The sequence below is a fragment of the Garra rufa genome, chromosome 2 (assembly GCF_049309525.1).
Source record: "Garra rufa chromosome 2, GarRuf1.0, whole genome shotgun sequence".
Taxonomy (NCBI): Eukaryota; Metazoa; Chordata; class Actinopteri; order Cypriniformes; family Cyprinidae; genus Garra; species Garra rufa.
The window spans coordinates 45,021,395-45,034,024 of record NC_133362.1 but is presented as its reverse complement, the minus strand read 5'-3'; the positions used below and the strand labels follow the sequence as shown (position 1 = coordinate 45,034,024).

Below are 12,630 nucleotides of genomic sequence, written 5' to 3'. Positions count from 1 at the left end.
GTAAATCCCACAGTGGAACCAGGAAACCATAGAGTCCACGGGAAGAGCATGCAGGGGTGTGATCGGTAGATCAGACAACGAGGAATGATTTAGTCCGGGTATATAAAGGGGAGCTGATTGGATCCAGGTGAGTAATTAGTAATCAGGTGACAGTGAACGTGTATGTGTGTCTTCAGGGGGCGGGGCTGGTGGATCTTGCTGTGGTAGAACTCTGACACATGGTACAAGCCACAGACCACCAAACCTACTTCAAGCCTTACCTGTGTCCCACCTTAATAAGTGTTTTGCAATTCAACATGAATTAGGTACATTGTACTTAACAATTCATTATATTATTATAAAGTACATTGCATTTAAAGACACCTAGTGTCAGGGGTGCGTGCAGGATTAGACGAGACGATATATACAAAATACAATATATTTAATATAAATCTCCAAGTGGAACAAGGCAGGAACAAGGCAGGAACATACACACACATCTATTTCACAGAAGGACCGACAGGGAACTGAAATCAAAGACAGACTAATTAACAAACACAGGTGACACAGATGACTAATAATTACAAGGACAGGTGCAGGGAATCACAATGACGAAGGGCTAAACCAAAATGACAGATCAACGGGGGGAAGACAAATGGGAAAAACCAATGACAAGACAGACAGAACTGTGACATTACGCCCCCCTCCGGAAAGGCGCATCCTCGCGCCGTGGAAAAAAAAACGAAAAAACAAGAGGGGCGGAAAACCAGGAAACCAGAGTCAATGAGGGAGGGGGCTCCGGCGGAGGACGCAACCCCCGGAGGAGGACCAGAACAAAAGTCCAGGTGACACAAAAGACAGTCCATGGGGGCGACGACGGAGGGAGGAGCCAGGGAAGACACAGGAGGGACCTGAAGCAGGAGAGCAGGACCCAGATCGCAGCCAGGATGACGGCCCACGGAGGAGCCGACGGAGGGAGGAGCCATGGTGGCGGAAGGACCGCCGACTCCGTGGGGCCGACCGACAGAGGCAGAGCAGCTGGCAGAGGAACCCAAAGCGGAGATGGAGAGCCGAAGATCCAGGGCGACACCGCGGATCCGGAGGGCCAAGGCGGAACAGGAGGCTCTGGCGGCCGAGGCGGAGGCGGAGATCCGGAGGTCCGCGGCGGAGCCGGAGCGACAGAGGACGAAGGCGATGCTGACGGGAAGGAGGAGCCTGACAGAGCCGGAGGGACAGAGGGACAAGGCGAAGCCAGAGGAGTGGAGTCCCGAGGCGGCGGATGGTCGACGACTGACCAAGGCGGAGCCGGAAGGACGATGGAGCCCGGTGGAGCTGGTGGGCCGACGGGCGACGGTGGAGAGGAGGGCGTCGAGAGCCGTGGTGGAGCCGCAGGGTCGGAGGGCCGAGGTGGAGATCTGGACTCGTAGGCTGGAGGCGGAGCTGAGGGATCCTCCAGCCATGCCACCGATGTAAGCTGGCATCCCTGCGGCGAGCCCACTGCAGAGATGGTGGGCTGAGGGTGAGCAAGGGGACTGACTGATGAACTCCGGTTCTCTGGACAGCTGGGCGGAACCAGCGGGGACTCAGGACGGCTGGGCGGAACCAGCGGGGACTCAGGACGGCTGGGCGGAACCAGCGGGGACCAGGCAGATTCAGATAGAAGAGGGCGGGTGGGAGGGAAGTTCATGCCAGTCAGTGGCTCAGTGACAAAGTCTTTTAAGTCAAACGATTTATAATCCAAAACTTCGGAAAAGTCAATAAGGTCCCCAGAGTTGTCCAGCTCACCCCCAGCGGAGTTGCAGTGGGCAGGGCTCTCCATTTCCCTCATCTGCTCCACGTCGCAATCCACCGTCGCAGATGTAGAATCCGGCTCACGCACCTGATCAGCCAGAGAGGGCTCTGGCTCTGTCGCTCGCGGCTCTAGTCCCTCATCCGCGGTGCGCTCGGGTTCCCGCTCTGCATGTCGGGGCGATGATTGGCTGCTCTCTGGGTTGTGAGTGGGGCTGACGCACCCACTCGATGTATCCGGCAAGGCTCTCTCGAGGACCCTCCCCGGACAGCTGCTCCTTGATGGTGTTATTAAGTCCATTACGGAAGAACGTGCACAAGTAGCTGTCCGGGTAGTGCGTAGATGGAGCGAGGATCATGAAGTCTCTGGTGTGGTCCTCGAGAGAGCGGTTCCCCTGCTTCAGGAGGATGATGAAGACATTGGGGTCATCCATGAGGAAGAAAAAATAAAAAATAAAACACTGATACAAAAAACGGAAAAATAAACGCAGGGAGAGGTGCCGGGTAAACTGTACTTGGTCGGTCCTTATGTCAGGGGTGCGTGCAGGATTAGACGAGACGATAGACGATATATACAAAATACAATATATTTAATATAAATCTCCAAGTGGAACAAGGCAGGAACAAGGCAGGAACATACACACACATCTATTTCACAGAAGGACCGACAGGGAACTGAAATCAAAGACAGACTTTTAAAGACAGACTAATTAACAAACACAGGTGACACAGATGACTAATAATTACAAGGACAGGTGCAGGGAATCACAATGACGAAGGGCTAAACCAAATGACAGATCAACGGGGGGAAGACAAATGGGAAAAACCAATGACAAGACAGACAGAACTGTGACACCTAGCATAAAGTGGGACCAGTAATCCCTTATACAGTACTGGTTGTTTTTATACAAGTAGGGAAATAACGAGAAGAATAACAAAGTGTAGTAAAAGGTAAAACTGTTTACACTACAAATCAATGTGTTCATATAATTAAGATAATACATTAAAATAATATGGTAAGACACACCAGTTTGCAATATCAAGCAGCAAAACGAGGTGTTTTGTACAGCTGAAAATAGCTGGAAGCAAAGGACACCAGTGTCACACCCAATCGGACTGTTTGTGTTGGTTTTTCCCTTTTGTGCCCATTTATGGTGTTCCTGTTCCTGTCCTCCTCAAGTCTTAATTAGTTAATGTCATTCTCATTATCAACCCTTTATAAGTTCCTTCCAGTTCTATGTTTGACATCCATTCTCAAGGTTGTGTTTGCCCATCTGTGGAACTACCTGTTGTTAGAATTACCTGTTTGCATCTCATTAAAGACATTATTATTGATCTTCAGCTTCGTGCATGCTCAATATCACACATACTGAAGCCTGAAGCCAGACACATTACATTTACAAATGGCTGCGCCCACTCTTACGGGAAAAATAAGGTGGATAGGGTAGTGAGGAACCCTCATTAAAAGTGCCCATTCAATTTTACCCTAAGCCTCACCAAAAATAAAATTGCTATTTACTACTTACTAGCCTATATGGATATGAATAACAAGGATACTGGCAAAAAAAAAAAAAAAAAAAAAAAAAAAAAAAAAAGTACCTTGGTAGTCTAAATGATATTGAAATAGGGAAAGAATGCAATAAAATTTGATATATAATCTGGCCAGTCTAATCAGGACACTTTTTTTCTAATATTTTTCTAACGATAAAAGTTCTTGCTTTTTTGTTTTGTGTGTATCAATGCACATTTTAATGCATAATACTGTTTAATTTATGCATTATTGTGAAAGAATAAATACGGAGCACTGAAATTTCCCGAATACGGTATACTTCAGTAGCTACTGCCATCAGAGATCATCACTAGAATGGTATTGCCACAGGTCCATGGTACACTAACTGTCTAGAGACTCGAAAAAATATTTGAAAATCTAAAGGAGTGGAACGAAAAAATCATTAGCCATGGTAATGAGAGAGAGAGAGAGAGAGAGAGAGAGAGAGAGAGAGATAGAGAGAGAGCGAGAGAGAGAGGGAGCGCACTTCATCTCAGACACTTTCATCAGAGAGCATCACCTGGTTTAGATGCTGTTGTCTGGTTCGGTCCAGCTCACAGACGCGTCAGCGATCTCTTATTGCACTACAGGAATCGTCTACACCCTCAAAAGGAATAGAACTTCCGTACTGTAGCCTACATACTACAACTGTAGTGCAACAAGGGGCATTTCAGCAGTACCGGGGATTTTTCAAATGAACACAAAGCGACAGGCAGCTGCAGGTGCCAGACGCCGAAGTGTGTCGCGAATTTAGGACAATATTGGACTACCACCGACTTCTCTGGTTTCTGCTTTTGGTTTCTTTCAGTCAAAATTCGATTGTGTGAACAACATGAAGATGTCTCCCCCAGACCGAAGGAAATACGTGCGTGATCTGGCTCTGGAGATTGCCATAAGAGTGCTGCTCTTTGGAGTTTTTGTGTAAGTAGGCTACCTGCATTTATTTGCCTGACAAGTATTCATGCGTTCACATTATAATGCAATGTCATATGCAAGATGTGCAATATATAGTGAAAAATATGAAGCGTTAATAACGTGGCTTAGATAACCAAGACATCCATTCAATTAAACTGGTATAATTGTAAACAAATCATATTAAAATTGTATATACCGCAGCATAAATATTTTGATATTGAGATGTAATACTTGTTTTCTTTACTCAGTGGTATATCCGATTGATCGTCTGCTTCAAAGTTTTTATCAAATGTAGGCTATCTTGAATAACCAAGGCGAAGAAGATGATAGAAGAGGGTAACACTTTACATGCAGATTGTATATAATTTAATCGATTAAAGCATTCTTAATGCATTAATAAAACCTTATAATGCACCTTATAAGCTGTTATGGTAAAAAAAATATATACCCACAGTTATAACATACAGTATTTATTCATTTAAAAAGTGTTATAATACTGATTACAAATATTTATAAACATGCAACCATCTAAGGGATTACAATTTATATTCCAAGATTATGAAATCATTATAATGCCTACATGCAGACTTCAAGTGTTACCAAGGAGATTTCCTGAAATGCACTGTACAAAGGCAAGCACCAACATAACCCGCAGAAAGAACAAGATGAGAAATTCTGTCTATAGCAAGAGACAGTCTTGTGCTTTGTGTACAGGGACAGGTTGTTGGGGTTCTTAATTCAAGGATTTGTGAAATATATAAGCAACCTTTTTTATTTAATTAGGCTGTGTTACTACTGTCCTGAGCTGATGTCCTATTAAGATGACTTACTGTTATAATATGTTGGCGATAATAAAATGAGATAATTTGGGTGAGCTGTTTAAAAAATAATGCCTGATTTGCTGTAGTTTCATTAATCTTTTGGGTAAATGGCCTAATCTCATGTCATGCTACATCATTTTCAGTCCCTAGAACAGTACTGGCTGCTCACAGAAATATGATCAGCTATATTTTTCAGTTTATTCCATGGTTTAATTGAAATAGCTGCAGATAAGCCTAAGCAATGTGTGCATGCCTCGTGAAATTAATTGGGATGTTGCAATTTGAAGAGGTAAATGTGATGTCTAATACCAGAGGATATCTAGGCTTAGGTCACCCTTATTTGTACAGTTAGAACTGGGAACTTAATTCTGTCTTGAACAAAGAAACGTTAAACAGAAATATAACAATACCCAGAAAGAACAGAAAAAAAGGGCAAATGTTTCGGGGTTGAATAAAGAGCAGCCTGGCTGCCTGATGTTGATGCTGATTGCCAGTAGTGTTTACTAAAGCAAACATCACTATTACTACTCATGACTCATCCTGCAACATTTGTGCTATAAATGATACCTTGAAGATCAAAAAAAAAGAAGGAAAAACCTCATCTCTAAGAAACCAGAAAGTCATGTGACTTGAGACAGTAACCACCTAGAACACACTAGCAACATAACTACTCAAACCACCTTAGCAACTGCAAAGCAATGCCCTGACAACAACTCACAAAACTATCTTTGTAGCAAGTGCCACTCTCATTTCTTCAAGTTATTACTGTGGTGTACTGATATTCAGGTCTGATTGTTGCATTTTTGATGTGTAACCTAGTAAATGTTAGCACATCTACAATATCTGCTCTCTTTTCTGGCACTTGATTATTTTGTAACTGCCAGGTGTTGTCTGCTGGAACAAGAATCCAAATCCATTGTCTTTACAATATGAGTCTGTGACTAGAAAAGCTGGCCTCCAAGCACAACATCTCCTGCCTGTCAGCAATTGCATGACCTGGCCCAGATTTGATGTGCCCCGAGATAACATGCATCAGGCGACGGCATGCCTTCTGAATGCTGATCACAAGATATGATGTCCATAGTGAAAATAAATGTTTTTTTTTTAAGCGCAAGTAAGCATATTAAAGCATATATCTCGGAATATTCTTCACAACTCATTGTTCAAGTTCTTGTTCTGGCCAGGCTGGACTATTGCAATGCTCTTTTGGCTGGTCTTCCAGCCAGTTCTACAAACCTTTACAATTAATCCAGAATGCTGCTGCAAGATTAAGTTTTAATGAGCCGAAAAGAACGCATGTCACACCTCTCTTCATCAATTTGCACTGGCTACCAAAAGCTGCTCGCATAAAATTCAAGGCATTAATGTTTGCCTACAAAATGTCCACTGACTCTGCACCCCTTTACCTAAACTCATTACTTAAGACTTATGTGCTCTTTAGAAGCTTGTGTTCTGCAAGTGAACAGCACGTTATTGTGCCATCCCAAAGAGGCACAAAATCACTTTCACAGACTTTCACATTAAATCTTCCCTTCTGGTGGAATGGCCTGACCAACTCAATCCGAACAGCTCAGTCCTTAGCCAAGAATTGGCTAAAAACACATCTCTTCTGTCTCTTTATTTGACCCTCTAACTCTAGCACCCTCTATTCTAATTCTATAAAAAAAAAACACAAAAAAAACTTGTACTTTATATATTTTAGACTTTTATAATCTATTCATTTACTTACTGCTTGTTTTCTTAAAACACTAGCTTTTCTGTTCTTGTTGTATTTTAGGCTTCTAACACTAGCTTGCTTTTTCTTTTTTTATTCTATCTGTTTTCTTTTTTATGTATTATATAATAAAAAAACATTGCTATGTATACTGTGTTAGGCTAAATGAGACTTGTCATAGCACTTGCATGTTATTGCTCTTTTGTTGATTTTGATTCCATTGTCCTCTTTTGTACGTCGCTTTGGATAAAAGCATCTGCTAAATGTCTAAATGTAAATGTAAATGTAAATGTAAATATTTAAAGGAATAGTTCACCCCAAAATTAAAATTCTGTCATTATATACACACCCTCAGTTTCAAACTTGTAATTACTTTTTTTCTGGAATACAAATGAAGATATTAATAAAAAATGTCTCTGTTTATTATTATTATTATTATTATTATTATTATTATTATTATTATTGTTATTATTATTATTCACACAATGATATAATATTACTATTTTTATACGAGTTTAATAGACAAAACAGTTGAAAATTTGTCAAAATATATAATATTATTGTGTTTCTAAACAGAAAGAAAATCATACAGGTTTGTAATGATATAACCCCTAAATGTGTTAATGAGTAAATGATGATGACAGAATAAAAACTTTTGGGGAAATGTCTGATGAAATTTGCAAAGTTAAAAAAAATTAATCCTCATTGAAACCATAAAATATTTCTGCTGGTATGAATGAGTACATTGCATAAACACTATATTGCCAAAAGTATTCACTCACCCATCCAAATAATTGGAACCAGGTGTTCCAATCACTTCCATGGCCACAGGTGTATAAAATCAAGCACCTAGGCATGTTTTTACAAACATTTGTGAAAAAAATGGGACGCTCTCAGGAGCTCAGTGAATTCCAGCATGGAGCTGTGCTAGGATGCCATGTGCAACAAGTCCAGTCGTGAAATTTCCTCACTCCTAAATATTCCACAGTCAACTGTCAGCTGTATTATAAGAACGTGGAAGCGTTTGGGAATGACTGCAACTCAGCCACGAAGTGGTAGGCCATGTAAACTGACGGAGCAGGGTCAGCTGATGCTGAGGCGCATAGTGCAAAGAGGTCGCCAACTTTCTGCAGTCAATCGCTAGAGACCCCCAAACTTAATGTGGCCTTCAGATTAGCTCAAGAAAAATGCACAGAGAGCTTCATGGAATGGGTTTCTATGGCCGAGCAGCTGCATCCAAGCCATACATTACCAAGTGCAATGCAAAGCACCGGATGCAGTGGTGTAAAGTATGCTGCCACTAGACTCTAGAGCAGTGGAGACATGTTCTCTGGAGTGATGAATCACGCTTCTCCATCTGGCAATCTGATGGATGAGTCTGGGTTTGGCAGTTGCCAGGAGAGCGGTACTTGTCTGACTGCATTGTGCCAAGAGGGGATTATGGTCTGGGGTTGTTTTACAGGAGCTGGGCTTGGCCCCTTAGTTCCAGTGAAAGGAACTCTGAATGCTTCAGCATACCAAGACAATTTGGACAATTTCATGCTCCCAACTTTGTGGGAACAGTTTGGAGCTGGCCCCATCCTCTTCCAACATGACTGTGCACCATTGCACAAAGCAAGGTCCATAAAGACATGGATGACAGAGTCTGGTGTGGATGAACTTGACTGGCCTGCACAGAGTCCTGACCTCAACCCGATAGAACACCTTTGGGATGAATTAGAGCGGAGATTGAGAGCCAGGCCTTCTCGTCCAACATCAGTGTGTGACCTCACAAATGCACTTCTGGAAGAATGGTCAAAAATTCCCATAAACACACTCCTAAACCTTCAGCGGGAGCTGCCTCCTCAGGGGGTTCCGCCGTGGACGCCGCCTCCATAAGAGGCATTGGCGCAGCGGACACGTGGACAGACGAGGCCTCCGGAGCGGACTCATGGACGGACGAGGCCTCTGGAGCAGACTCGTGGACAGATTCATGGACAGACGAGGCCTCTGGAGCAGACTTGTGAACAGACTCTGGAATGGCGGCCATCTTGTGAACAGGCTTTGGGACGGCGGCCATCTTGTGAACAGGCTTTGGGACGGCAGGCATGACGTGGGCAGACCCTGGAGCGGCAGGCATGGCGTGAGCAGGCCCTGGAGCGGCAGGCATGGCGCGAGCAGGCCCTGGAGCGGCAGGCATGGCGTGATGTGAGTAGGTTGTGGTTTGGTGGATGTGATGTAAGCAGGCTGTGGCTTTGTCAACGTGATATGAGCAGGCTTTGAAGCAGCAGACAGGACATGAGCAGGCCTTGGCTTGGCAGACATGATGTGAGCAGACTTTGGCGTGACTTGAGCAGGCTTTGGTTTGGCAGACACGACATGAGCAGGCTTTGGCTTGGCAGGCATGACGTGAACAATACCAGACATGATAGTGGGAATGTGAACGTGTTCTGGTGGTGTGGGTACTGTGGGATTGTGGGGCTCCTCATCTGCAATCCCAACAGTAAAAGGTGAACCAGCCAGCTGGAGTGCATAGTCAATATATTGCTCAAGGGTTGCAGAGCCATTGCTGTTTGGCATGAGAAAATTTAAACAGTCCACAAGTCCATTACAAAAAATTCCCTTTAAAGCCACGTCATTAAAATCCACCAAATCACACAGTCCGCAAAAGTCCACAACATAATCTTCAATAGGCCGATTACCTTGGCGGAGACAGAAGAGACGTGATGCTGGGTCCATGGTTTGATCTGCATTCCAAAAGCCGCTGGATCTTTGGTGGGCGAAGTATTTCTGTAACGCAGGACTCAGGGAAGCTTTGAAGATCCAAACACTAGCTTTATTTAACAGATCGTAATCAAGACATGCAGGGTCAAAACACCAGCAAACAGGAACATCCAGGGCAAGACAAAAGCGTAATCCAATAATACAGGTGAGAGTCAAAATCCAAAAGGGCAGTCCAAAGTAGCAAATCAAACAAAACAATGAAGCAAGGCAAAACTATGGCAATGGAAAAATGACTATGACTATGACAATGAAAACAAAACCGAGGCAAAAACAAGGCAATGAAACAAAAGAAATGTTTAGTAGAGTCCACACAGCAAAACAATACTTCGCAATGTCTGTTTGGTAATGGCTGCCTTTTATGCCCACCAAACAGGAAGTAACCAACGAGGCCGCAGAGGGAGCAACAACAGTCAGATCATGGGTAAGGGCTCCCTCTGCTGGGTTGGCATTACAACAAGTACTTTGATTTTCTTGAGAAACTTGAGTAGAGAACATCTCTGCCACTATGTGTTTCCTGACCCTGGAATATTCCTATTTATGACTGATTCTGCTGCAATGGACCTAATATTTAATATTTAGACCTCTATGAAATCATTCCCTATAAGGTTAAAGTTGGTTCATCTCTCAAACTTCTTAAACTCAACGTTTCTAAATTACTATATTGAAAACCATTATTTCACTGGTTGACATCTTCCCCTGGTTGTTCTGGGTAACAGTGCAGTGGGAAACGAGCTGGAATTTGTTGCAGCAGCCTTGCGTATGAAGGACTGGAACAAAGCAATCTGGAATATGTGGATGAAACTAGACCTGAAGGTTTGCTGGCTGATTGCAAATGTGCCTATGTGCCTACTTGATCAGCACAGAACTTAGTTGTAATGTCTCTCTCCTTACAGACTTGAGACTCTGAGGTGTCTTTTTTGAAAGGGTACTTTTATCCCTTTCTGATGAGGAGGAGATTGCAGTCGGGGGGTTTTCTATTTCAGTGTTGAGATTAGATGTTGGCATCAGAGGTGTTGTCACAGTGTGGCCCATCTTTCTTTCCCTATGTGAAATTCATATATATATATATATATATATATATATATATATATATACTCGTCTAAAGCATGTCATTAAAACAGTTTCATCTGTGCATTATTCACTTCCCAAACAACCATCAGAATTCCTTTGGCAATGATCTACAGTAAAAGCTAATGAGAGAAAAAAGATGTATGTATTCATTTGTATGTTAACAGTTGTATTTGTGTAGACCGTTAAACTTCACATAGCTGTCAATGGGAATACGTATTTCTCTGATTAAGTATGAGGTGGAGGTGTTGCAGTGTCTATCGATTTTTAGGTTTCCAAAAATTGTGATGAGTGGATTTGGATGGATCTTTGTAACCCCACTTTGTTTTTTAACTGGATCCCATTATTGCTTCATCGAGAGGTCCTAAGTCATTTTTAGGGCAGCCATTTAGGAATGAGTTTTGTGATGGGTGAAGGGCAGTTAGTTCCTTAGAAGACCAATAAAAAAAGTCATGTTCTTTTCAATCCTGTTAATAGGGGTCTTCTTCTTGCCCTCTAAAGACCATCTGGCAGTTGTCCTAGCAGCCTTATCTGATGGACATTTGATTGTTATTTCACCAAGATTCAATAAAAAAGCAGCAAACCCTTCTCCACTATGACAGTCAGAGAGGGACCCTGGAAAGCCATAGAATATGCTATTCTCTACATCTTCTAGTAACTTTTTTAACAATACAGAATACAATGTACAGCATTATCTTATTAAAAAGGAGAAAAAATCTAAACAAACATCAGAAAGGATCAACAATATGATCTGATCTTCCATTGCTCAGGAATCTGGAAGTCAGGAATTCTGTTATAACCACAACTGGAAATATATTGCACAACCTTCCCCTAATTTGTTAACATATTAACACAATCAGTAATTCAGTAAAGACTCTTACGAAACTATACACTTTAATATCATCTATAGATACCAATACGGCAGCATCAGTTAAACAATGGGAAAAAGACCTCAAAGATGAGGAATTCTGGAAAACAGTTTGCAGAAATGCTTTTATTAAAGTACAAACACAAATATCCAATTAATTCAGTATAAAACTGTACATAGAACACACATTACATAACGCAAGATGGGCCTAGGAACTTCTGATATATGTACACTTATTCTTCAACTAAACAGATGTCACAAATAAATTAACAGATTTTTCAAATCTATAAACCCAGCGCTCCCTGTACTGTGTCTTCTTGGTGATACCTCTCAAATTAACTTATCTTTTAAATATTTAATGCATTTACTCATGTCTAGCTATCGCCAAGAAAACAATATTAGAATTGGAAAAATAAATGCTAAATGTCAGTTACACAATGGCTACATCTATTAAGGGAACATGTTATTCAAGAAAAACATACATCAGAAACACAAAACAAGTTATTCAGATTTAATACAACTCTGCTCTTATCCTTAAATATTGAACAAATCTAGCTGATGAGCTGATGTCTTAATTAAGTTTTATGACAAACTGCCTTTACAATAGATGAATAAAGTCTGAGTATTATTTAAAATACTATTCAATAATGTAGTCTGTTGGTTGTGTTCGTTGGCAGGGATGGAATGGCTGCAGGACTAAAAGCGGTATGAGGTTATTTGCAATAATTTCCCTGACTAGTTCAGTTATTACTACACTGTAAAATGTAGTAAGTTGACTTTACTTACACAAGAGTTCTAGTAACTAAAAAAGAGCTGTAGGGGGTACTTGATTCTTTACTTTAGGTTTACTCTTGACTTAGTATTGCTACTCACTGACTCCCAGAGTTCATTGTGGCATGAATAAATTATGCAATTGCTTTGTTTTACTGTTGTTATTTTTATTTGTCAATTTTATTTGCTGTCTTGTGTCAGTAGTAGCACACCAAAAAGAACAAACAAAATGGTTATTGTTACAGTTAATAAAAATAAACAAAATTACATTTTGTTACCATTGTTGTGATTTGCCTTCTGAATGTTAAAGTCTGTGACTTGAGCATATTACATTAAAATAATATTAAATGTTAAAGGATTGTATCAACCCAATTAAAAGCTTGTCAAGGTGTTT

The 12,630-nt window shown here is 41.6% G+C and overlaps 1 protein-coding gene across 1 annotated transcript in view; it reads left to right on the top strand.

The window, feature by feature from the left end:
• Nucleotides 1-3,875: 3,875 nt before the first annotated feature.
• The window catches only part of plpp4 (phospholipid phosphatase 4), a 296,113-nt gene continuing 287,358 nt past the window's right edge, over nucleotides 3,876-12,630 (top strand). The window contains exon 1 of the mRNA XM_073835225.1: nucleotides 3,876-4,237. Coding sequence (XP_073691326.1) covers nucleotides 4,149-4,237 — 89 coding nt within the window. The 5' untranslated portion in view covers nucleotides 3,876-4,148. The remainder of the gene's footprint in view (nucleotides 4,238-12,630) is intronic.